The sequence below is a fragment of the Fusarium coffeatum genome (assembly GCF_003316985.1).
Source record: "Fusarium coffeatum strain FIESC_28 chromosome Unknown BRIP53273_contig_83, whole genome shotgun sequence".
NCBI classification, from domain to species: domain Eukaryota; kingdom Fungi; phylum Ascomycota; class Sordariomycetes; order Hypocreales; family Nectriaceae; genus Fusarium; species Fusarium coffeatum.
In genome coordinates, this window is record NW_022157879.1 from 54,184 (window position 1) to 80,269 (window position 26,086).

The 26,086-nt window shown below is 49.1% G+C and overlaps 7 protein-coding genes across 7 annotated transcripts; 3 read left to right on the top strand and 4 right to left on the bottom strand.

Annotated features, from left to right (window-relative positions):
* Nucleotides 1-568: 568 nt before the first annotated feature.
* On the bottom strand, nt 569-1,965 carry FIESC28_04034 (uncharacterized protein; the record flags this gene model as incomplete). Its single annotated transcript, XM_031158181.1, has 4 exons — nt 569-723; nt 774-1,374; nt 1,424-1,648; nt 1,702-1,965. 4 exons carry the CDS (start codon nt 1,963-1,965, stop codon nt 569-571), a joined length of 1,245 nt encoding a protein of 414 aa, XP_031017770.1.
* Nucleotides 1,966-4,080: 2,115 nt separating this feature from the next.
* Nucleotides 4,081-5,430, bottom strand: FIESC28_04035 (uncharacterized protein; the record flags this gene model as incomplete). The annotated part of the gene is made up of 1 exon (XM_031158182.1): nt 4,081-5,430. The coding sequence occupies one exon, from the start codon at nt 5,428-5,430 to the stop codon at nt 4,081-4,083; it is 1,350 nt and encodes a 449-aa protein (XP_031017771.1).
* A 921-nt stretch (nt 5,431-6,351) lies between these two features.
* On the top strand, nt 6,352-6,957 carry FIESC28_04036 (uncharacterized protein; the record flags this gene model as incomplete). Its single annotated transcript, XM_031158183.1, has 2 exons — nt 6,352-6,405; nt 6,466-6,957. The coding sequence occupies 2 exons, from the start codon at nt 6,352-6,354 to the stop codon at nt 6,955-6,957; spliced, it is 546 nt and encodes a 181-aa protein (XP_031017772.1).
* Nucleotides 6,958-10,857: 3,900 nt separating this feature from the next.
* Nucleotides 10,858-11,479, bottom strand: FIESC28_04037 (uncharacterized protein; the record flags this gene model as incomplete). The annotated part of the gene is made up of 2 exons (XM_031158184.1): nt 10,858-10,860; nt 11,147-11,479. The coding sequence occupies 2 exons, from the start codon at nt 11,477-11,479 to the stop codon at nt 10,858-10,860; spliced, it is 336 nt and encodes a 111-aa protein (XP_031017773.1).
* Nucleotides 11,480-20,934: 9,455 nt separating this feature from the next.
* FIESC28_04038 (uncharacterized protein) lies at nt 20,935-21,966 on the bottom strand (the record flags this gene model as incomplete). Its single annotated transcript, XM_031158185.1, has 1 exon — nt 20,935-21,966. One exon carries the CDS (start codon nt 21,964-21,966, stop codon nt 20,935-20,937), a length of 1,032 nt encoding a protein of 343 aa, XP_031017774.1.
* Nucleotides 21,967-22,604: 638 nt separating this feature from the next.
* Nucleotides 22,605-23,402, top strand: FIESC28_04039 (uncharacterized protein; the record flags this gene model as incomplete). Its single annotated transcript, XM_031158186.1, has 2 exons — nt 22,605-22,850; nt 22,908-23,402. The coding sequence occupies 2 exons, from the start codon at nt 22,605-22,607 to the stop codon at nt 23,400-23,402; spliced, it is 741 nt and encodes a 246-aa protein (XP_031017775.1).
* Nucleotides 23,403-25,281: 1,879 nt separating this feature from the next.
* FIESC28_04040 (uncharacterized protein) lies at nt 25,282-25,933 on the top strand (the record flags this gene model as incomplete). The annotated part of the gene is made up of 3 exons (XM_031158187.1): nt 25,282-25,338; nt 25,392-25,787; nt 25,835-25,933. The coding sequence occupies 3 exons, from the start codon at nt 25,282-25,284 to the stop codon at nt 25,931-25,933; spliced, it is 552 nt and encodes a 183-aa protein (XP_031017776.1).
* Between the last annotated feature and the right edge of the window lie 153 nt (nt 25,934-26,086).

A 26,086-nucleotide genomic window follows, 5' to 3' on the forward strand; every position in this document is an offset into this window, starting at 1 on the left:
TGTAAACTTTACGACTACGGCTATGCTCGATGTAGTTATTTGACATCAGGCAGCCCATGCGACCTTTGACGGGATTATCTTTTAGCAAGCGTGTTCTCATGTAATAGCGTTGGATGGTACCTTGACGAACCGAAAGGTCAGAAAAAGCAAAACACATATTTCTCTATACCATCGTCAAGTTTTCTACAAGCTTTATATTACTTTCTCTTCCTCATTGCTGTCTTATCATTGCCTGTGACCGTATGATATACCCAATCATTGTGAAATTCTTGGTCGACTTGACTAGAGTTTTATGTCTATGATAGCTTCATGTCCTCGTTGTGCTTAATCGAAGAAAAACTCAATCTATCTTTTCGGTCTCCAGTGTCATCCAATTTCTACTTTCTAAGCTTTCTCAATGTCTTTATCAGTTCAACCCTTAGTTTCTTCTCATATCCTGAACCCCACGTCCAACCGATACTCCCATCCAGCGCATGCCACCTATGAGGGTTCTGATACATAACGTAAATGCACAATTCTACAAAGGAAAAAGGTGGAAGTTTTTGAATCTCCTATACCACAACCACGGCTAACCTTCTTCTGGAGTCCACAACATAGGCTCTGCACATATTTGAGAGCGCGCAAAAGATCGATACCGATCGAGAATGTCAGTTTGATCCATCCCTGCGCGCTGACTTCCAAAGCTATAATGAGCAGCGACGCCTCTTCCATCAGCAACAGCATCTATAGAATCTATTAGTAAAGTAGTTGGCCATCGGGCTGTGTTCACTTACGTCTTCCTAGCGCTCGTGGTACGGCACATGTGAAATAATTCTCGTCGTCTGCTTCGATCGGTTTGGCACGATTGATGTCTCGGCCTAGCAAGGCAACGAACTGGATGCCCATTCTCTCGTACTGAAAGTCCCATGTGCCGAACTTGTAAGCGGATAACGTCTTCTTCCAGAGGTTCTCAAAGAAGCTGAAGTGTTCTTGTGCGCCAATCTTCCACTCGGTCCAGCCGCGGCCCATGGGGTTATACTCTGTCGTCTCAATAGGCGTTGAGTCAAGAATGTGATCCTTCCCACCGTTGTCGAGGGGCAGCCAGCGGTGCTTGGTACCTTCAGGTTCCCATCCCTCAAGAGAGAAAGCCTCGGGGCCATTCCATGGAGGAAGATTCAGAGGGCTCCATTCTTCCTTCTTCGTACCAGAAGATTCTACTGTTAAAGTCTTACTGGAGGAGTCAATTTCGGGAAGATAAGGTCGTATGGCACCGAGATTCCAGTGTACCCAGCTAAGAACTGGTTGATTGACGACGTTTGCCGAGACGATATAGTATTCGGGGTGATCCACCTTCTTTTTGACGATTGATGGGATGACACTGTCTTCCATAAAGACCTGCGTGCGTTAGTACACATAGCATTCCCAATTTGAGTAGTGGACTTACAATATCGTCGTCGATCTTGACGTACATAACATTGTCTTCAATCCGGTCGTAAGAGTTGGCGAAACCGTTTGTGAAGTTGTCTTCATCAGGCATATCGATCTGCCACTTCTCATATGTATCCTCGCTTTTGATGAGCTTTTCTAAAAGTGCAAGGTCCAAGGGATCTTTGGTTCGTTCCACGAATATTACTCCATCAAGTAGACCTCCGTTCTTGACGAGATTGCGCTACGGGTGTCAGCTCCCTCGTATATCATCTGGTGTGCATGGAATATAGGTACCTTGAGATAACAATCCAAGATTGAGACCGTTTGTCGTCGTCCATAAAAGACAAGACCCATGACCTTGTCGACACCATGGGGCTTCTCCCAGTATGCTAGATCATCCATGTTTTCTCCATTTGCTGACCAGAACCGTGGAAGTGTCTTGGAGTCTTTGTGGCCTGCGGGCTTCTTAGAGTTGGGCATCGGTATCGGCGGTAGCGGTTCGAGAGCGAGGATCTGAACAGCGACTATATCCCTCTGTCTCCATACCGTGGTAGCCATCATCAGCATTACTATAACGGCACATATTCCGACATAGCTTCGTGTACAGTTCAGTACCCTGGTTGGGCCGAATGGGGCTGTAGTTGACGGTTGTGACGATTTCATTCTATTTGCTAGTTGTCAAGTCAAACGTGTCAACTTCTGGTGCAGACTTGGCTGGAAGGCCCTTATGTCTAAGTAGTCGGACAGCGTCATAGGCCTCCGTGTGGTCGACGTTCGAGGATTACCAAGCAACACCAGTCCCGTCAATTAAGCTTCTTTGCGTCTGAGATAGACAGAGAAGCCTTTCCATTCTAGTAAAGATCGGGGTCCATCATGGTCGAGTCCCTCACTCAAAGGGGGGCCGGAGCCGATGTGGGACGTCTTTGGTGACGACCGACGATGTTATTGTCCTATTGAAACTGCTCGCTCCACGATACACGGAGCACCGGCACGACCCATCACGGGGAGTTGTCGCCTGGTGCATGCAACCGTCGTGAAGTCATACGCCTCACGCCGTTTTAGGCCTTGGCTTTCAGGAACGATAAGCCAGGTACAAGAAGACTTGACACTTGACATCGGCATGGCCGCCGATCTAGTGTCTGTTCCGGATAGGGTAACGTGGGAAGAGTGCTGTGATAGGTGTCAAGATGTTGTGCACTTCGCAAGCATAACCAGCCATAGAAGTGCTGGAGTCATGGTACCTTGATTCATCAAAGATTACCAGGTGCCGGTTCAATTGAGAACAAAGCGTTTTTGAACTCTCTGGTTGCAACAAGAGCCAAGAGAACCCAGACTAGAGATTGAAGTGGTCTTGGGAAACACTGGTGGCTGGATGTCTCGGTCCAAAAAGCTCCGAGACATTCTTACCCGATTCCTCAGAACATTTCGAGTTAAGGGGACGGAAACAGCGCGATTATATCACGCATAGGTTGAGATCGTAACATTGAGTGGTACGAAAACGTCGCTAATCTCAAAAGCCTGTGGTTGTGTTGGTGTTGTGTTGGTTCGAGGTTCCTGGCTAATGCATGTGATAATGCTGATCATCCAGGAACTTATGCATACTAGATTCGGCTATCACTTCCGTGGCCATTTTCGGTACAAGTAGACTTGTAACTGACGTATCCAACAATCATTACACCCCCTTCGTCTGATTCGAGATAGCTGTGCATTGCTTGTTAGCTCTATCTCTAGCAACTAAGATGAAAGGTTCTGAGACATTGTATGCCCTTTTTATGGTGCCTTAGTCTGCTACTTTTAGTTCCAAGTGCGCAAGAGAGTCAATTGATGACTGGTTTTCAAAGCTCTGGGTCGCGATGCCACTAGGTAAGTCTCTAGTAGAAGATGTTGCCGAATTGAGTTGGTGTATCAAGCCAACATTCCAGACAATTCAAGTCAAGAGAAAATTGAGAGAAGTCAGAAGAAGTGAAGAAAGGACATGGTGAGAAAGATGATGAAGCATTTCTAACCAATGTGTACAGTGAAAATACGTTGCTAACAACATGATCATCTGTTTTTGGCGGTTGGTTGCCGTTGTACAGGTCTTCTAAGAGACCATAATTGGGTACGACTGCATTATTGAGTACTTCAATCACTCCACCCATTTTATGGATACTTCAAATCCGTTGTCCACTTCTTGTTCTAATTATTTCCATATGTTGCCTTAGAATAGTTGTCGCAGTATCCGGCCTTTGAAAACTCAAGGTTGGTATAGGGTATCTTGGCTAACCATTGTACAGATGGCGAGTTCAATTAACAATGGAATAAGTTTACACGTAATTATCTGAGTTGTTCTATGTATCAGTATTTCGAGAACTGTATAAAGCTTACAGGACGATGTCGGGCAGTGGTGATAAGAGATTGAACAATACGCCGGTTTTGTGTGACACAAGCATAGCGAAATGCCCAACGTACAACCATGTTACAGACAAGATCACTTGAATTGCACCAACGCGATATTGATATAATTTCTTTTTAAGATTCAATACTATAAGAAACTTAAATACTATCATGAATACTGATTACAGGTCCAAATTAAAATCCTCCACTGGCATACCATTGATATCATCCCATGAAAACTCCCCTCATTTTTGTAAAACACTAGGAAAAAGAAGCGCCATGGTTAGGCCTCAATCGTCACCACCGAACAGAAAGAGGTGAGCGAGCCTTCTTGGCAACTGCGGTACTTGAAGGCTCAACAGTCACAACCACGGTGTTGTAGACGGTCGCTATGCTGGTGAAAACAAAGGAATCGCATCCAGTGGGATCAGCACCATAAACCTCAGTGTAGGTATTGCCATTACCATAGGTGAGGACCTTGGTGTAGACAGGGACGTTAGAGTTGTAGCCATTGCTGCCATCCTGACCCTTGCTGTTGTCGTCCTGATAGTCCTTGCCATCCTCACCAGAACCTGGGTATCCGGAATTGTCAGGTCCCTTGTTGTCATAACCGGTCTTGTCGTTGTCGTAGCCAAGGCGGCAGGGTTGGCCGTCTTCCTTGGTGCAGGTGGAATCGCCGGTCTCAGGATCGTAAACGATAATTTCGACTTCGGGCTGGCCTGTGTAGGTTGCAGTCCTAGTGGAAGTCTCGCAGTCTTCGTCTGTTGGGCTAGCGGATCCATGGCGAATAGGAGCTGTCAAGGTATAGGTGCGAGGAGCTTCAACAATGGTGGTCTCGTAGTCGCCGTTGTCCTTGGTGATAGTGCCGACGGTTGGTTCCGGCTTGACAATGACGGTGTAGTCCTTGTCGCCTTCGTGTACGGTCTTGGTGACGACGTAGTTGTTTGTGTTTTCGGCAGTGACCGTCTTGATGATCTTCTTTCCGTCTTCCAGAGTCATAGTCTTGACAACGGTGTTGTAGTCTCCATCCGTGTAGGTCAAAGACTTGACCTTTCCATCATCGATAACCGTAACAGTGTGGGCAGCATCGGGGTACTTGGCGTTATCGCCGTCGCCTCCATTGTAAACAGGAGAGCCAGCACTGGGAGCGGGGTATCCGTTGCTGATTGTGACGGTCTTGGGTCCGGGTTGGTATCCGTTGCCTTCCGAGTTTCCAGGGCCAGGATACACGTTTACTTGCTTGGTGACGATGCGTTCATTGGTCTCTGTCTCGGTGACGGTGACAACCTTGCCAGGTGCAGTGACGGTAACAGTCTGCTTGGGAGGATCAAGAGACTCACCCTGGCTAACGTACACGACCTTGGTCTCAGGCTTCTGGTAGTTCTGGGTGACAGTGACAGTCTTCCCAGGTTCGCCATGCTCTGTAACTGTGACGGTGTGGTAAGAGCCCTTGGGGTCCGACACAGTGACGGTCTCGTATAATCCAGCTGGCTTGGTGACGGTTACTGTGTGAGAACACTCTTGCTGCTCGCCTTCCATGGTGCACGGAGGACATTGCGCAATTGTGTCTCGTGCATACAGCCAGTCGAATCGTGCTTGAGCAAGAGGCACTAAAGCCAAAGTTGTCAATGAGGTAAAGCGGACCATTTTGAGGCTGGGTACTAGAAGAGAGGAAGAGTAAAAGGATTAGAGACTGATGAATCAATCACAATGATGGAGATGAGAGAAGTGTTGAGGATGATGAGAATGGATTCTGCCTGGACAAAACGCCCATCCTTATAGTTGTTGTCTTTCTCATACATCGTGAGCTGCACGAGCCTAGGGCAATGATAATATCACTACAAGGGAAGATAATCAAGGAGGATTATTGCCAAGTGCACCGGATGAAGGAGGTCCATGATGGAAAGACATTGGCAATAGAAGAGGGACAGGAGTAAGAGAGATCCCTTCACGGAGCGGGCCAGCAACAATATAATTGAATTGTGATGTAAAGGGAAGGAACAATTAACTGATAGACACTAGTCATTTGCCCTCGACAAAGGTATTGTTGGTGCTCCCTTATTCAGGGTTTCCTGATGTCAAGGGAGCGAGTATCAAGGGATGCAAGATAGCAAACGTCTGTACTGCAGTTGTGGGTGCTTGTCAAAGACTCGAAAGACGGTTTCAATATTTCTTGACAAAACTGAACAAGATCAAGTCATTGCCAAAGTGAGCAATGCCTTGATGGTGTTGCTGCTGCTGTTGTTGTCGCAATGTCCCAGTAGGACGGTAACGTGGCGGACGGGCCGGTGTTTACCCGGCATGGCCTCGGGTTCCTGAGGAAGGACCCACCATGCGAGTAACGTACGTCGTGAGGCAGGCGCGACACACGACGAAAGCATCACGAAGTCACGAGGCTGTACGACCAACCTACAACCTTCCACGCTCCTTAATACGTACCTTATCTCTTTCGCCTTGTAGGCCATGTTGATGCGATAGTTCTCGACCGACCGCGACACTCGCTCGATACCAACGTTTCCCTCTACGACTACGATCTGCTATGGGAAACTGTTTTTCGATTACGCCATAATGGGAGCTTGCGCATCATGTTTAGGAAGGGGGGATACCAATACTTATGATGAGGTATGTGTCAAGCCATACAAAACCATCAATCAGAACACCCACTAACCTTTGTTCTCGCAGGAGGAAGAGAGCCGCCTCCTTTACGACGAAGCCAATGGAATGCAATACGGCAGCTTTGGAGATCAAGCTATAAATGGAGAGAACGATACCCTCGAAGCTCAGCGCGAGAACGAGGCCTTACAGCGAGTCATCGCCAAAACCTCAGAGTACGTTGCTTTGGCCGATTTTGGAGCTTGGAAGATGCTAACACCGGCGGATAGTAACATGGTAGATATCTTCGATATCGCGCCGCAAGAGAATGGAAACCGTGGAACAACAACTCCCTTCGCTTATGCTGGCCAAGGCGCACGCCTTGCTCGATACCAGCATCTCGTGGCAAAGCTCAGTAAACAAGGCGAAAACACTCCTGTGAGCGGCGTCAAGGTGGACTGGTTGCCTGAAGACGAGACGATAGAGATGCAAAAGAACGGACCGGCTAGCATCAAGACCCTCGAGAGTGATGACGGACCCCTTGTGGGGACCTTTGCAGATGCTGCAGCGGCAATGCAGTGACGGCCGCATTTCTTCAACATACATACAAAGCAAAGTCCTGTTGTCGGAGGGGCTTCAAGCTGAAGGCTGCACACTGCCAGTGTGGAGAGTCGGCAGTTGCGGCGAAAAACTACCTGTTTCGTGATGGACGATCTGGGACGCTGCACACCGTACCTTTGAGTGTCCAAAACTCAACTCCAGAATGCGGAAGGTCCCGCTTGCCCAGTCCAGTTTTCTTTTTCATTTGGCTTGGTTCAACTTGGCTGGCATCTATCTTGGTTTAGCTCTGGAAGGGCGTGTGGGTGAAGTGGGAACGACAGAATGAGCACAAGGGACATGGGACGACGGACCAACCCATTTTCCTTTTATACTAACCGCAACTAATAAGGTCATTGCAGCCTCTCGATGTTTTCTGCTTCACAGAAACAGCAGAGCCCTTTGACCAGCAGAGATGGTCGCTGCACTGCATTGCATAAAAACCCGACCAGGACACGATTCCTGATACGGTGTCGATTTCTCTTGTCTCTTTTTTACCGTACATCTTTTTATGTTTTTATTAGTATTTTTTTCTGCAGGAACTTCTTTGATTGTTGTGGGTAGGAAGTGGACTTGTACAAACAGACACACCCAATCGAAAATTACAGAAAATTTCCCCCTCGTCTTATTGAGCTGGGCCCAGGGGACGCAACCCTAGTCCGCTTAGTGTTTCGACCCTCGTCATCAATCCATACCGTCGGCCTTTCATTCACAGTCTGCGACACATGGCGAGGTCGAGCGTTGAGCTAGAGAGGGTCTTGCAGAGTCAAAGCCCAGCTATTCATCATCCAAGTGTGACTTAATTCTGTTCAACGATAACACACCCATTAAGCAGCAGACACGTGCGCTCCCCTCACTCTGGCTCGCATTGACTTTGAGGTGGCCTGGCAGCCAGTGGGGTGGTAGCAGACGCTAGACCAGGGGACAGAGGTCAGAGATTCAAACAGGATGGGTGGCCGTCCCTCTAGCTCTCTAGCTTGCCGTCGGCCCTCGATTTAGATTGGTTTTCTCCGGCTTCGGCTCGCACCGTTGATGGGCGACTTGCATGGGTCCCCATCCACTGGAGACCTTTTGATGGATCTCTTTCGTCAACCCGACCAAGATCCCGTCCACGTCCCAAGCCTTCGGGAATTGCTTGAACAAGCTCTACGGCAGCCCTCCACCACAACACGACACCACGGGGGTCACTAACCGGTAGATGGGGGTGCGTTGAACCGTTCTAGGAACGCCATCACGGTGGGTGAATGGCTGCATTCTAGAGGTAGGCGCGGAACTTATCCAGACTCTCGGGTTAGGAGAGCCAAGTTGTCGGGAAACAAACCGCCCATCCATAAATAACCGTCTCTCTCTCATGAGACATTAGGCCCCTGAACCCCGTAGACGGGCGGTCCCGTCTCAGACAAGGCTCGAATTTACGTCAAGCAGGGGCTGCTCATGTCGGGTTGCGCCCAAGACTACGTACAGTTTTGTACTCTGGTACTCTGCACAAACTGAAAGTGTCTGTGTGTGAATAACCTAACGGACACTATGAGCGGCGCGGGTCAGGCCGGGACGACCGGGGCCTGGTGTGCAAGGGAAAGGTCGTCTGAGGCGGACAGACATGAATTCGACCAGTCAGATACGACACAGAATGGGCTCATGGGTTCAAATCCTCTGCGTCCACGTCCAAATCGTTCGCAGCGTTTGTGCAGGTTGGACAAGCAGAGCTCGCATTGGCCTTTCGTCACATGCTGTTGTTATTTCACCGCAGCCTCTCTTCTCGAATGTTTCTATGGGGAATGACCCTGGCCAATTCGACAGACCGCATTTCGAGAACAGAATGCCTGCAATTCTGGCACAGCTAAGCTCGCCTGGCTAATTAATTACCTGAGTCTGAGCCCTGATGATCAGTCGTCTCCACCCGCTGTCGTCGCTCACACTCAAAGATTTCTGCTTTTGTACTCTGCTCCTACTGCGCTTCCTTCCTTGGAACTGCACTACACAATACCGAGTAGGACTGGTAGCTGCATGAGAGCGTTCTACGCTCGTTAATTTTGAGGCCTCCCAGGCTCTCGATGCTACTGCTACCCGTTTATGGGCCGTTCTAGCACGTGGTTCGTTGGCACATAGTCGAGATCCTCTCTCGCGATTTAACAATCATGGCTCCCGACACGACGAAATACGACACCAAAATCGATATGCGCAACTATACGTATCTTATTCTATCATCGCCCCAACTCAACTCCGCGATCACCGACCACAATTCCAACCCCAGCTCGGCCCCCGCCTCGATTTCTACACACAGTCCTCCACCAGCTCATATCGGGCAATCCACCCGATGTATGATGGTCTGTAAACTTTGACTATTCAGCTAATAGTACACGCGTCGTTGTATACATCAACTAAACCTACGATACTTGAGAGACATGTCTCGGACTGCCATTCTATAGTGGGCAGTTTGGAACGGTAAGCCACAAAGATGATCTGAGACATTTGGGGGCACCAAGTCCCGATGCCGCTTGATTTGAGCATGAGCACACCGGTAATTCCGCATACCTTGCTTCCTATTCGATGACGAAGGGTTTGGGGCTCTCTAACCCATAGGTCCCCCAAGCCCCGGCAAGACAAGCATATGCCTCAATGATTGCTCAATGATTGCTGGATGACTTCCCGAATGACAGAGCGCCTGTCATGATGGAAAAATAATTCGATAGATCCGGTTGGTCTTTCGTTGTGCGACATTACCTAAATATACAATGTCTTGAAGGTGGTCTGCTTTCTCTTACTATTGTCGTATTTGGTGTGACTGAGAACCCTTTCCAGCCGACTGCGTCTACATCGGCGGCATTGTTCGGTCATGTTTCCTCAACTGATATCTCTTGTCTCCTCATGCCATCTCCTACCACACAACTTGGATAATAAAACGCTTATCCTGTACCCTCCCCTGGTTGAATCATCATGGCACAGGCGCTCTTGGTTCACGATACATAGCTCACAGATGCCCCAAATAATCTGTGTCAAACATAGACTCATCCTCGTTACTTGTGTGCTTGTGGTCCACACACCCCGGCTCCGCCTATTCATCCATGCACACAATGCTGGCACTGCCACCATCCTCCGTCGGCAATTTCTACTGACTGACCCTGTTGGTACCGTCGAGGGCGGTAGATAGACTACGATGCATAGCTGATATACGATCAGCCCTGATCCAAGATAGATGGAAACAAGAATGACTTAAAGATAGAACGCGCTAGATTGACCTATAATTCCACCTGGTTTGCACCCGTGGATGTAAAGAAATAATGCATACAAACATAACTTGGCTGCCCCAGGGGGTTCAAGTTTCGTCCCACAAGCTGCTCGTGCATACCCCCGATGCCTGCCTGCGGTTTCTTCTCGTCTTTTGACCTTTTTAACTTCTGCCCCCCTTCTCGTCTCGTCTCGTGGGTCTCACGAAACTCGGCTAATACCATGGAATGTTGAAAGGAAGATGATATAAAGAAGAAAGACCTATCTCTTCTAACGAATGAAGAGTGTAAAGCTGAAAAGAGCATAATTCATTCTCAAAAATTGCCGCTCACGAGAGAGACCGTCTTGTCGTTCATTGTCCGTCCTTTCTTCTTCTGCCCCTCTTTTGCTCTTGGCCGAACTCCATCTTTCGGTATCAACTGTAGGTAGCCCTTTTCGTCCGTCTCGTCTCGCGCGAATAGAAAGCAAGGGTGTCATAATCATCATCATTATACGATAACACATGTATCGATGTCCTAGTAGAGCTCTGCCCTACCGCCCGCTCCCTGATCAAGGTTCGCTGCCTTGTCAGCAAGACAAAGCAGAGTAAAGCAGCACAGTTCGCTCTGCTCGTTTGGGATGTCATTTGCTGGCGAATCGGTTTGAGATATCGTCATTTTACTGCAACAATAGGGTTAGTCAATCGCTCACAATCTCTGTATCTGACGGATGCCCGCCCAACCCCAACACCCACAGCCCACGCTATATGCAAGCAACACCACCATTACAGCCCAGGCACACACCCTCACACCCCTTTTTGGCTTTCCCGTCCCTCTTTTGCTTTTCTTCTGGGGGTGTTCATTTCTTCTCTTTGCGCCCATTGCCTCTTGTCGTCTTTCTTTGGGTGTGTCTTCTTCACTCCAAGGGAACAGACATAGAATCAAGGTAAATAATGCTCCAAACTCACCTGGCCAAGCGTCCGTAGCCTTTGATCATGCTCCTCTCGCATACGGTAAATCTGTCCCAGCACTTCCTGCATCTCTCCGCACGTCCGTTCAATAGTGGCATTACGATTGCCCTCACGTTGCCAGCGTTGAACATCGCGATACATCTTGTCATATCGGCGCTGTTTCTTTTCAGTATCGTGGCAGAGTTTACAAACTTCGCGCTCGTCTTTGGTTTCGTAAACAAGTTTTAGCCCGCACGTCTCGCCCATGCGGTACTCTTTGTTGCACTGCTGGCGGAAGTGGCCCCAACGCCAGAAGCCGCATGTCCAGCGAGTCTGCTCAAAGTAGCACATGGCTGAAGTGTAGTTGTGTGTTGGCACAGGGCCCAGGGCGGTTGTTCAAGAGTGAAAAGAAGCAGGGCGTCTCTAACTGGCTGGACAGAACAGGATAAGTAGCGGAACGACCGAAGGCGGAGAGCGGAGTCTAGGAGGCGAACTTGTAGTCGATGCGAACCGAATCCCGAAGCTCAACTCGCCCAACTATCGAGTCGTATCGAAGCGATCCAGGAACAGTACGGTACAGTTCAGCAGAGACGAGCCGAGCGTATCAATATAATCGAATCGAAATAGTGTGAGCAAGTCAGGGCCGAGTTTCTTGTCGAGAGGAAACCTAGAGTGCCGCAGGTCAGTCACTGGTATTCCTCCACTGTCTATGTTCCGTATGTGCCTCCTTTTCGCATTGGGCAAACTCATTTCTTCCCAACCCAAACCTTCACCTTCGAACCAAGGTCACCAGGTTGTCCTGCCATATAGTCGACCTCTGAAAGCAGTATTTGACCACGATGTTGGAGGGGACCAAGATACAAGGTATAGTTGATGGTCGCCGTAGATAGCATTTAGAAAACTCAGACATTTGACTTACCTGTGAAGCGATCACTGGTGTTGGACAGGCTGCTACTGGACCCAGAGTAGGTTCAGTCCTTTTGTAGTGTAGACTGGTAATTGTATCGAAACAGTTTTCTGATTGTCGGTGTTTGATGTAATCGGTAGTCTTGGTTCTGTTTTATGGAGTGTTGGAGCCGTTATCTGTTCGTTACAAACAGAAAACAATGAAAACAGTATTGTGTTTGTTGACTATTGTAATGGCCGGCCGTTTGCCTTTCTGTGCTGTGCAATGCTTCTCCGGGTTTGCAAAACAGAATTGAGTCCAAGGTGAGCTGGGCTGGATCTTTAAGAGTGATGTTTGGTCAGATGCTCTAGGAGTTCGAGCTGTCGTTGTAATCTGAAACCAAACTTGTGCAAGAGGCACGGAGTGATGTATAAGAGTTCTCTGACTCGGACATAGTGGATGCTATAGCCATCTTATACTCGTTTGATCCAAAAGTCTCTTCATGTATTCGATCGTCGTGCTGTATATGGCATCCCACATCCACATGTGGGACTCCAGCACACCCAACAAGCAATCGCCTTCTTTCCTTGAACCCCTGGCCTTCACTTCAGGCCAGATTAATGGCCGTCCACTATTGTGCTTGTTCTTTTCTTCTGCATCTGCGTCTGCTTTTGTTCCTGCGGGATAAAGAGGCTTGCCTGCATGCGGCGATTGGGTATCCGTACTTGAAGTCCCAAATGGCTGTCTTTTCATCTCATCACAGTGTACTCTTGACCACAAAAGGTGCATTACGTTCACCCCTCACCCGCTCTAATTCACTCTCACCTCTTTCATACTGCTGCCGCGCGACGTACCGCGACTATTTGATGGCTCTAGCCTTGAACTACGCGGTTCCTGAGTCTCGATGTGGTGCTGAAGCAACCAATCCGTGGGTGTGTTTCCTAAAGACCCTGCAGCATGTCTATCGACGTTAGAGCCGCCTAACAGCGGCCACTTGCTGTCCTAGACTTGAGTTGACTCTAGCCTTATGCTACACATTAGGTCCGGCGTCATTCTCTAGGTCGAATACTGCCAGCCTCGACCGCGCTCCTGCTGGTCAGTGCCTCCTCCATGGAGGAACAGCCAGAGCTTTGGATAGTGAAGTCCCGCGCCATAGTCGACTACATGGTATTAGAGCCCGGTGGTCGCTTGCCACGTTGAACTAGGCCTAGAGTTCGATACACACACCCCTAGCGGTATCAGCAGCTACAGTGCAGCAAAGCAGGGTAGAGGTACGGGGCATCCCCACACCACAAGATGCTACTGCAGTATGCTGTGTGTACAGCACTCGCCATGATGCCGTGACTGCAGTGGAAGCAATGAAAGCAGGGCTGACGGGGTAAGAGTCTCTCGACAAACCCGCGGGGATGCGTAACTGAATTCCAATGACTGCATATACCTTTGGTGTGATTCAGTTTGCTTTTGTGGCAGACATTGCTCCTGTCCCAATTCACAATGTACCTGGCCAGATGATATACCCTTGGCCTCTCCCTTTACACAAACTCCGACATCTATAACAGAAATATGACAAGAGCTTCCTCTCGACATTCCTTTTCCCTGTCTGTCAACCTTTTTATTCAGCTGTTATGTATCAGTCTTGTCTGTGCTGAGCATGCGACTGTTCTGTCAACATTCCACAAGTCTTCCATGGCGCGCTCGTGCTAGCGAAGCCATGAGGCAGCCGGGTCACATAACCGGCCGTGTTATTGATAGGAGCCCTGTGCCCTTCCCGCTGCAGCCATGGCCTCGGCCGTGTTCCCCTCGAAGTCTTGTCCTAGTCAAGTATACATGAGGTGGTGTCTTGATCTGCGGCCGTGTGGGGCTTTATGGTTCGTCCCGAGGGCGGACAAGTGTCAGGAAACAAGGGGATTCTCATTGCTTGCACTCTTCAAATTGACTTTTTCGGTGAAAGCCAGGGCTCTGGTTCGCTGCTTTATCCTGCCTGTGCGTCAGGCCCTTGCGGACTCGAGCTTCATGGCACCGGCGGCCCATTGGTAAATCGACTGCAGGTCGAGGATCAGCCATTGGATTCTCTCATGGCCTACGACATCAAGTGCTTTTTACGACATCTAGTCGTTCTAATCTCACAAGAAAGCCTGTATTGGGCTTCATCGGCTTTCCGCTTTTAGTTCGGGACCCTACTGGGACCATTGGCCTTGCAAATCGCTTCCCCTACTCCAAGTTAAGTTCAGGTCAAGACATATTGTATGTTGCCACTTGATAAGGCCAAGTGTTGGCTATGTATGCCGTTCTGTACTTTCTCTTGTGCTTCTATGACCCCTAACTGATGGCTGTGTTTGTACAACTGAACCTCATGGTTCGGTCTCGGTCGGTTGCTTCCGTAGTTGCGCAGCATCTTCGTTTTTTTCAAGTGGCACGCCAGCATCATCACCCCGGTGAGCAAACCGTTGAAACCCAAACCAGCTCGAGAGGCGGTAGTAGTATTGGGCGAGCGCGATCACTCTCAGTTCCCACCGAGATAGTGAAGATGCCCGCCAAGAACACTTCACAAATAGCACTCAGCTGGGTACCAACCTCTCCATTGCCCCTATCGGCCTTTATTGACCCAAGGGTGTCAGTTGTACGTATCATTTTCGAGATGAACAGAGTGTGATTAGGTCTCAAACCCGACAACTGCTTGTGTGTCTTCGTTGCGGTGACGACAAACAGTAATAGGGGGGGCTTTGCATGGTTCTCGTGCATGGCTGCTGGCTCACATGAATTGATCCATTCGTCTCGCCACTCGGCCGTTGTCGTAGCTTCTGACCCTGAAAAGTCCTCTACCAAATGATTCTGTCGACATTCAAAGCAATCTGAAGACTATGCTGATGTGCACAAGTCACGTAAATGCACAACGTGGCATCACGCCTCTGGCTAAGGGTATAGCCAGGTCATTGCATTCCGTGGGCTTCCTAGAGAAGAAGGAGACTCAAATGCTGGTCGGTGATCAAAAGATACCGTTGTATCTTATTCCATTCATGCCCTCCAAGTCATACCTGCCGCCTCATTTGAGTCAGCTCATTCGAATAACGTCCCAACTTATCCGCATGCCTCTCTAGATGCAGTGCCATACCATGCAAAAGAACTATATATCACATCGACTCCGCTGGAAGTGCTTCAGGCGTTCGATTGGGGGCCAGGTAGGTCACTATGTATCTTTTGCCTCAGATTTCGATTTGGCTCCTGCGCCGTCAAAGGTTGCTCAAGTGCATACGGCACAGCTTCTGATAGAACAGTCAGCTATACGACAGCGTTGCTGATTGTGTGGTTGGTACATATCAACACCAGTTGTAAATACTTCGGGGTCGATGTATCGGGCTATGACACCCACGATCTGAGAGTGACTTGTTGCAATGCTACGCAGACATGCATGTCTCTGTAGACCGAACAAAGCATCATGCTATGCCTGGTCGCAAAGGATCATCTCGCTTCCAGTCTATCAGTGAGTGTGATAGCCCTAACCTGGTGATTAACACCTGTGGCATCAAACACCCAAGCCAGGAACGTGGCGGTGACAAAGTGTTCATCACAGGGTTCCTTGACAATGCATCTGAATACTGCTGAGCTGGCCTTCTGCTTCGGGAATGGCTTGCGTCTCGGAGGACTGACTCGTCCGCGATGACTTCACAGCCTGCATGGGATAATCAGTATGGGCGAACAGGGAGTCAGGTTGAGGAGAGCTTGATACTGGCTCTTGATATTGGGCATTGTTGGGCTCAACAGGGATGTATGTCAAGTTCTTGGTCTCTGTGGCTGGGATCGCAAAAGAGTGTACCCTTCCGCACATATATTGGGCGCCGGTATCTCTGTGCGTGTACACTCATTCATTTGGGTGGGTGGATGCACCAAGCGAGACACAAGATGTAAGCTCGCGTTTTGGGAGGGCTCACCATTTCTGAGCATCCGGTTGAGTGAAGTAACAAGAACGGCCGACTTGTAGGCCGGGGTCTGACTATCGTGGTGGTTGTGTATCAGGTGAATAACCTCGTTAGTCTTTGTGGGCACAAAGGCCGTTTGGATCCTCAAGACCTCAGCCTGATAACTACAACGGCCCGGTTGAGCGGCCGGGCCGGCCCGCTTCTGAGTTTTCATGCCATTGTCTCCGTTCCAAGTCGGGTCTTCCTTGGTGGTTCCTGGTGCCTTGGGACGTTCAACGTGGGTACTTTTGACAGCATTATGTTTCTCAACACTCTATACTGCTTCCCAGGGTGGTTTCTTACAAGCATTGCACATCGGTACGGGGTCGCTGTTGCCTGTTTCCCAACGGCATGGCGTACAACAGCAGTGATACAGAAGCAAGCTTAGAAGCCACTGCGGCGTTGAGGCTCCAATCTGGTCGGGTAAAGCTAGCAAGAAAAGCCTCGTGGTCGACAGCATCCAATAAGGGTAGAGTTTGAGAAGCCACGACCAAACAGTTTCTGGCTTGAGTCTGAACCAAACACCTGGGTTGCTGCAAATCATGTGTCTGAAGACCCCTGCACGGAGCCTGTTCACAAGTAACGAGACGGGTGTCCCCGATCGTACCTGGAGCCAATGGGGAGCTCGATCTGAAAGACTGTCGAAGAATTGAAGAATAGTAATTGGTCCAGCTTGACACTATTCTGCTTAGAAGCGCGCGAGACTTGGACTTGGCGTCTAACGAGCCCAATCCTTGCTCTTGCCATCTATTATTCCGCTCATCTGCACTCTAACGTTGTCCGAATTGGTAGAATGCCCTGATCGCGAGAACATGCTGAAGAGGGATGTTAAATCCTAGCGTTGCAGCCGTGTGGAGAGAGATATGACAAGCAGGGGGTCATTCAGGGGTCAGCGGCTGGAAAATGGGTCTCTGCCCGGCAGACGCGTTTCTGTTGTCGCCGCATGGATTGTTGCTAAAAGTGATGATTGGTCGGCAACAAGGTTCAGCGCAGCCACCCTGGTGAGGCTAAGATCTTTCCTAATGGCGCAAGATACGGATGACATACAACCGTCAATAAGGCTGAGGTCATATTAAGAACGTTCTTGCCATCAATTGAAACAATTCCAGTAGTGATTTCGTCACACTGGGTCTATGAGGCCCATTGATACTGCTTCGAAGTATGTAAATGAACGTGAATCAAGTACTGACGACGGTGCGCGCCATTCATATTCCATAGATCCTGAAGTGGAGTATGATCCTGCCCAGGCAATTTGAGTTAGACTCTCATAAGCCGCAAAATGGTTCTGTTGTAAAAGATGGATGCTATTCAACAGGCCAGAATTAGCGTCAACTTCCTCGGCAATCTGCGAGAGATCGAGGGTTTTGAGGCAACCAGAGACTTGAGGCATCGTATGGTACTGAAAATTGAAAGAGACCACTTAACAACAACCACCAAGATAATTGACACACCTGATGAATTTATCAATTGATCTATACCAGGCCTTCTGTCCGTGAGGGCCCAAAATCTGGCCCGCAGATTCAGGTGAGTTGATAAACACGTCACGGCGGCGAGTAAGCGTGTGGGTGTGAGAATAGTTCGATTGACTGTAGCAATTGACAAGAGCGGAACTTGCGTACAAAGAAATGTAATTTTCGTCTGCCTGAACTGCTTTTTACGCCAAGGTGTGAGCAAACGTGTACGCATAAGACGTACGCAGACCAGTGAAGGATGCGTAGCAAACAAATAACAGAAACAAAGGGCCATGTGCACGGCTACGTCAGTTTGAGCTGAAAGCCGCAATAAGTCAAAAGTTGCATGAACGTCGGATGTCATTGAGTTCCCGAGTACGCACGGAAATCTATCATAGATCTTCTGCCGGGCCTCTCCAGCAACGGATGGGAGCTGGTTGGGGTGGAGGCGTGCAGCAACAGTATGGCAGTAGGCAAGGGCGGTTTTAGTGCCTGAACTGCCAAGTGCAACCTTGTGAGACAGCATTCGTTCGTACGTCGAGGGAGATCTTCCGGGTGGCTGTGATGAACATATGCATGCGGAGTCAAATGTGTGATGCGATGTGATACGTATGATGTACTGCAAGTGGGTGTGCGTGCCTGCGGTAGCTTGCAGGAACAGTACGTGGACGGTTTATTTTGCTATTGCGTTGTCGGGTGAATGGGAAGTGATGTTTACATTGGGTTGTGATCGGTGGTAATGTTCGGGCTGTCAAGTTGAGGGCGGTGAGAACAAGATGCGAGCCAACAGAAATAATTCAGGGTGTTGGCCTGGAAGGTGGCCGGCTAAGGTAGGACATCACGTTGATGGATGTGGTGTTGATATGGAAGGTGCGACCTCGGGGGCGCGTCCGTGGGGGAAGAAGGAAAGAAGGGGGCACGGAATCCATGGAGATGGTAGTGGAAATTATGGCAACTTGGGCAATTTAATCTCTTTTGATATCAATGGAGGTGATGTCCTTCGAATCTGACTTATAGTGCTTACTTGAATGCAAACATGGCAGAAGGAATGGTTCATGATTTGCTCGTCTCTAATTTCCCCTATCCTATCAAGAGTTAAATGTTTGCTTCTTCAGCTCTCTTAACCACGATTCCTGGGACCAGTACTGCTCGTACCTGAATGTTTTGAACCGACCTATGGCAGGTGTCGCTGTATGCGCCTTCTCATTAGACTTCCCACTTGACTAGCAGACTTGGCCGCCGTTAGTGGCCGCTTACACAAACGCTCCCGCACGGTCCATGACCCTCTTACCCCATTTGTCCTTCTTTCTCCACTTGTTCCCCTCAACTTCAAGTTTCATCTCGAACCTCAACTGTCTCATCATTTCCAACGTTCATCTCTACTGTATAATCAATAACCTCTTACACTAACAGCTGCATAATACTCATACTCTGATACCCACACATAACTGAAAAGATCATATTTCCAGTCAAATTCTTCATATTAGACAAAACGCAATCAACAGGCTCTCGAGTTGGCACGTCACATTGAACAGCCCGTCTACCCAGCGCCTTACCCTACATAATTCAACGTTCTAGTCCTACATCAACGTTAAATCACTCAGACCACTCACTAGTGTTGGCAGCTGATATATTCGCTGTCAACTGGAGTCCTCACGCCACCCGGCCGATTCTCAGATTGTCTGTCTCCTCTCCCAATTCGGATCTCGCGGTCACGACTGACGGACGAGACCGACCATATCGGCGACCGCACTCCTTAGACTACGCGCCGTGTTTATCCCTCTTCGCGTTCTGTCTCATCGCCACTCCTCTCTGTTGTCGGATTCTCCATCATCCGTCTTGTTGCTTGATCAGAAATCCACTTCGACGCATCGTCCGTCACAGTTGTACATCAACTACCGCGATCCGGTCTGCTAGGTCTGCCAGGTCTGCGGAGCCTCCATCAGGCAGTACGTGTGACGACCTCTTGACACTTGCTCGACGACAATCGGGTTCCCTCGCCTCTTGTCTGCGTCTTCCCGCCTCCCCTGAGCTTCGTGATTTGGACCCCTCTTGCTTGAGAGTTGTCTCTTGACACTCCCACCACTCACACCCTGCTCTCTGTCGCCTGTCGCGCGCCGAGCATCAACACCAAGTCATCATGGAGGCTGTTGCCACATCCTCCGACCAAGTCACTTCAAAGGTAGATCAGATGTCGGCCGTGTCACCCCGTTGCGGGAATGCCAACTGTTTAGCTCTAACCGAGGACGGCAAATCTCCCAGCCCTGCCACTTCAGTCATCACTGATGCCCGATCAGACGTCACCCCAGTGAATTCCAGCCTTGCTTGGGAGGCAGCCTACCCGGCCTCCTCGATTATGGCCAGTTGTTCTATCTCCTCGCTTCTGAGAAGCACCAAGAGTGGTATCAGATTGCCGGAGGCAATGGTCCAGCATCAGTCTCTGGAAGATCTACCTAACGAAGTCTTGTTTCATATTATGGGCTTTCTGGATGTAAACGACCTCTTGTCAACGTCGAGGGTAAGTAGTGACCATCTACTGTCAGCAAGAACGCAGTCCACTCCCTAATGGCATGCTGGAGATAATCGTACATACAACCTGAAAACTATCCCGATGACCCAAGGTCTTCGAAACTTGAGGCTAATAGAGAAGTAGACAAGCCATCTCCTTCGCGATATCTCGCAAGCTCCGATTTTACATCATTATCGGCTTCAGCAAGTCAGAACAGACCTTACATCGCGTCTTGTTTCGCCATCTCGCCCTTCGCTTGCTGACTTGATTGCTCGTTCCATTTTCAGAACAAACACTTCCATAGTTTCACGACGCCTGGCTCGTTCCCTAGTCTCAATCCGCCTATCTCGCCGTTTGGCAGCAAGGCCCTCGGCTGCGTCTTTAGTTGAGCGCTCGGTATTGCCCAAAGAGTGTGTCCCTGGCATGACGCCCGTACATATTGCACCAGCAATTGTGGCCAAGAAGAAGGCTGTCGAGAAGGAGAAAGTCAAAGATGGACTTCGGCAATGGATTGCATCGCGGTGGCGGCGTGAAGTCAGAGAGCGCCAAGACGGCGTAAGAAAATGGGAAGAGAGCCGTGGGACAGGGCGTGTATGGAGACTGCGTAGGTTCTGGGAAAGAGTCAGTCGTGGTGAAGAATGGGATAGTTCTTGGTAAGTGAGTGATGGTGACTTGTGTAAGTGAGTGAGTGGTTGTAGTGCACCACACGGGATCTCGTTATATCAGCTACTCAGACCATAGTGCTCACCATCGAGACTGATTCCCTCTTGTAATTCATCGCGGCAGTAGTCACAATTGGTAGAAACTTCAGCAGTCAAGATGACGGCTCTCGGCAACGGCCCTAATCCTGTTGGCAGGACTGTTGATATGATATAATACATTATGTAGGCTTTGATGATGTTACAAAATTCGCAAACTCCGTCTCTTACACCGAATTGGTTAAGGTTCCTGTCCGGGGTTCTAGCAGCAGTACTTGGTATTCATATTCAAGTGAGGAGCCTCATTCATGCTGTTCGGAACCGGAAGCCATCCCAATCATCATCGTCTTCTTCGTCATCCTCGTCCTCGTCATCCTCGTCCTTCTCCTCAATAACTGATGTTTCCGTATTTTCCTTGCCAACACCAGCGGGTTTCTCAGGTTGGGCATCTTGACTGATGCTTCCTCCGCGTTTGCGCAAAGCCTCTCTCTTCTCTTTTAGACGCCTCACGCGGGCCTCAAGTTCTTCCATTTCCTCGAACTCTTCCTCCAACGCGCGGGTCGCCTCTTCCTTTTCATCTTCTAGGTCGGCGTCCGCCTGGGCGCGTTGCTTCTCTGCTTCCTCCTCCTTCTGGGCGTCTGCAGCGGCAGCTTCTTCTGTCGTCATGGCGGGGGCAGAGATGACCGCGTCTTCGTCAAAGGGAGCTGTTGTAGCAGCAATGTCGGCTTCGAAAGCTGCCCACTCTGCCTCATCGACTGCTGCTGCTGTGGTGGCTGGTCGCTCGTCCGTCGCCAAGCTACTAGGTCGGCGTGAGGGCAGTGTAGTGGTTCCATTTTGTGAGGTAAGGTTATTAGACTGTCCTCCAGGGGTGGAAGCTGAGGAGCCATCTCGGTGGGCAGGGGTTGCGGGTCGCGATGGGATCTGTATTTCGATTCCTTGTGATGGCGTCGTCGATGTTCGTCTGGTCAATCGAGGCGGTGTTAGAGTTTGGTCCTTAGTATCTCCTTCGGCATCTTCTGTCTTGTTTCGTTTTCGCCTGCCCTCGTCCATCTCGACATCCCCGTCCCCATCGTCGATAGCTTCTTCGGTATCGTCGTGTTTTCGTTTTTGCGCAGCCTGTTGTGGATTGCGTCCATTTGAAGACGCTGCTGTTTGTGCTTTTATCAAGCGAGTTTTATGCGCCTCGCCCCGAACATGCGAGTCCCATAGCGTCTCAGTTTTGATCTGCTCGTGGCAGAGGGTACAGAGGAGCTTGCCTGCTTCGGAGTAGGCAGCACAGGGGTGTTCTATGCGACGGGCGGCGCGCTGTTGCCGCAAAAGAGATCGTACGTCCGACATTGGTATGGATTATAAAGGTCGCCCGTAATATAGGTAAGAAAGAGAAATGGTGCAGTGTGTGGTGACTCCAGGTCGAGAAAGGTTCTAAGGAAATGCGATTGCTACTGTTCAGATGCCTAATTGATCAAATCGGTAACGACCAAATGAATCCCAAGGAAAATGGCTTAGGATGAACAAGTGTGAAGCGAGAGAATGGAAGAAAGTAGTAAATAAAGGGTATGACGTTGGAGATTGAAGACTCAGGGTCGTCGAGAGGGTAACAAAGCGAGGTCAGCAACCGCCGACGATTATCCGGCGCAAATCTAAAGCTTAGGTATTCCATGAGTTGAAGATGACCTTTAATATATTCCTACATTTAGTGAACCCTTGTCACATTATCCTTCTCTATCTAGAGAGTATCATCCTCTAAATAATACAGACGCATCTGTTGGCCAAGCTCTCAGGGATTTTGACTATAGTTACATTCACGTGGATTCCAAGCATTCCTTCCCACCAGGCAGTTTCACTCCCCCACCAAAAGCTAAGCTACGCTTGCAGGTGCTCAGAAGAGCCGCATCTTTAACTCGCCATCTCATTGATTTTTAACAACTGCCTTCTCGATTGACTTTCAAGACGGTTTCACCTCAAAAGCTCGCAAGATGGCTGAACAACAACAGGAGGCGCAGCCTCTCTCCTCCATGTTCCCTAATCCGCCTCCCTTTTGGCAAGAGTTTACACCAGATCGGATATCGCGTATTGAAGAATTAAAGACACCATATATCGCCCAGCATGGTGGAGATCCCATGACGGTTCGAGTACCCGATGTTCCTGAAGATCTCGTCAACTTGCAACCACCAGCTGAGCCGGCGGATGGGCGCTGGCGCGTGTTTGGTGACCAGTACATGGTAAGCTTCCTCGACTGCGTCTTTCCCTTCATGTGAAAGCTGACCGAAGTTCTCTAGCTTGATGATAAGCTCCCAACTTTGGAGGACCAGGGCATCACAAATCTCCCATCAACATCACAGTCCGAATCCAAGGACGCCAAGCGATTTGACCGCGCTTTTGAGCTTAAGCGGCTAGCCAAGTCTCTTCTCTTGAATTTCCTCGAGCTTTCTGGCATATTATCACAGAACCCGTCGCATGCTGAAGCCAAGGTTCAAGACTTGCGCACTCTATTCATCAACTTTCATCATATCTTGAATGAGTACCGGCCACATCAAGCACGAGAATCTGTCATCGCACTCATGCAGGAACATCTTGATCGTACGCGCACTGAAACCATGGCTATTCGCACACAAGTGGACAAGGCTCGCCGAGTGCTCGATGGCCTGGGAAGCTTGAGTGTGCCTGACGTGCCCAAGGCTTTGGGACAACAGACTGACGAGGAAGACTGGGATGCGCTTGCGAAGCAGAGAGAAGCGGATGTATGGGCTGCGACAGATGCTTTGTTTACTTGAAGACCAAATAATTAGATGGACCAGCTGAGTCCTCAGAGTTGCTTTTTCGTTTATTAGGAGTTGCAGGGCACACATCGACCTCCAAAAGGCGCGACAAGCGAATAGTTATTTTACAAGATCACCTCTATCTTATGTTGAACATGGGTGTGCTGGACTGGGCTTGAGTCCCAATTGTGTACTCATTTCTGAGGCGAGAGGCATTGCTTATGATTGGGTAGACGAGAATACGAATATGCGAATTACGTCTACCTACAGACCTACAGACCTACAGGACATGACCAGTTTTTAGAGATATGTTAGCACTAGATAACGATGCAAATACACAAGAAACAAGATGTTAAGTAGTAAGGTCGATCATAAATTTCGTTTCGGTCATTGAGATGGCTATATAAAAGGGATCGCAGCAATAGTGGAAAGGAGTGGCTACCATAATAATACGACGGATATTACTAGGTAACCCAAAGACAAACCCGAGAAAGGCAACAGCGTCATCTGACAGCAAAGAGTAGTCGACCTATCATTATACACCAACTACCCTTTGCTGTAGCATTATGATCTCTCCCCTTGTGATCTTTCCAACGACGCGCCATCGTTTCCAGCAGAGTTCCATCGCTATCGCATAAAGTATTCGAAATGCGACACTGCGCTGCGAGTTGGGAGTCCCCATTTACAGAATGGTGCAGGGAATGCAGCAGCATTCGTAGTCACCGCATTCGATGCACTTCGTCTTGGTGCCTGTGGCCTCAGAGGGCTTGATGATGGACTCGGCGATCGAAGTGGCGGCGCTTCCGGGACCGTTACGGTCGTAGAGACATTGAGAGGATCCGCAGGCCATTTTGGATATTGTTTAAGTGCTGATAGAAAGAAGGTGGAGTGGATCTACAGTAAGCTGTTAGTTTGCGAATAGCTTCAAAGCCAGAATAAGCCTACATATGTGCAATTGCAGTGAGAGATGTCGATGGGAAGTGTTGATAAAGATGGCAGGTTTGATGAAAGTGAAATGAAGGTGAGGAGGATCGACTTTGACTTGGAGCTTGGGCCAATACTGAACCATGCATGTACCTAATTATGCCCAGGAAGCAAGCGCCTGCCGTGCCATTGAATACCTGAGTACGTACGTGCCACTATTTTTGGACAATGCCATTGCGTCACCAACTGCTGTGGGGGTGGGTTTCAAGTCTCAAGTCCCAACGTGTGTACCCTGGATTTGTGCCGATTGTTCTTGGCAGAGATCGATCCTTCAACCTCAAGCTAAGCCTCGGCAGCTACCGCTCTCGGCAGTGGATGGTTTTGTTTGAGTGAACAGTGGGATTTTTATACGGGCACAAAGATTCCACTTATTGATCTTAATGCTGTTGTAAGAATTATCTTGCAGTATCATCAACCAAGGTCTATCCTTTCTCAAGCTTTATGATGTACACCTCAGATCTGACCTTGCATGTAATTGTCAAGAAGCCTCACAATAAAGCCATGAGCTTACTTGAATAAAGTGACGGTGTAACGATGTGTATTTATATGCAATTGATATAAGATATCTCTTGACTTCCTATGTATCTTCACTAGTCTATCTGGTGGCAGGGCACTTGGAGCTACATGCAATAGAGATGTCAATTCAGCCAATGTTGTGGAATATAAATCTCAAGATATCTAAGAGCCATAAAAAGTATTTCATGGGAATCATTGAACGTCTTTAGTCAAGAATCACATGAATGGTTTTGAAGTTCCGAGGCTGATGTCATAGACACCAAGGTGACGATCCTCTGACAGCATGAACGTGGAAGGATGCTGTTCTTAAGTTGACTGCTCCTTGAGTGATGCATTTGATGCTTTCAACCTACCTCCACTAGAATCATTCTGACCAACGACTGTAACTGCAATCATGTCGACAACTCAACCCCCAGGTGTCACTTCACCACCTCAAACTGAACAGGAGCAGGTTGGCAACCCAGCAACCAGAAAGAACAAGCATACTAACTGAATGGCTACCAGCGCAATATCGACCTCTGCAAGGAGTACATGCGCATTGCTTACTCTCCAAAAGAGAACAAGGGCGCAAAGTCAGTCCAACATCTCTGCCACCCAGACAGCTGGTTCTGGGCACCTGCCACATTCCCGGGCTGCGAAACGCCCATGGACTACGCAGACTCTCACTCAACCGTCATGGCCAGTGTCTCAGATCTCGAAATCATGCGCTTCGACCAGTCATGGGCCAAGGACGGACATGTTCTGCTGAGATACACAGCCCAGGGCAGTCATTGCGGAGAGCCGTACAAGGGCATCGAGAAGACGGGCAGACATGCACAGTGGTGTGCTGCCGCGATATTCGAAGTTGAGGATGGCAAGATTAGAAGTTTTACAAAAGATTGGGATCAAAAGACTATGCAGGTAAGAAAATTCCATCTTGGTCTTGATGACGGTACTGACTTGTGTAGATTCAGCTTGGATGGGCGCCTGTGCAGGAGAGTGATGATCCAAGATGGAACATCAAGGCATTGAGCAACCCCGAAGAAGCCAGGAAGCAAAAGGACTAGGTCCATAATGGAGTTGCATAGGGCCAGATGAATAAATCCTAATCTACCTTCAGAATGATTTGGGAGTTCAATGGTGCATGACCGTAATAACAATTAGAAAAGGTAGAGTATATATGTCAAAGTAACAGAAGTTCTGATACATACGACCATACC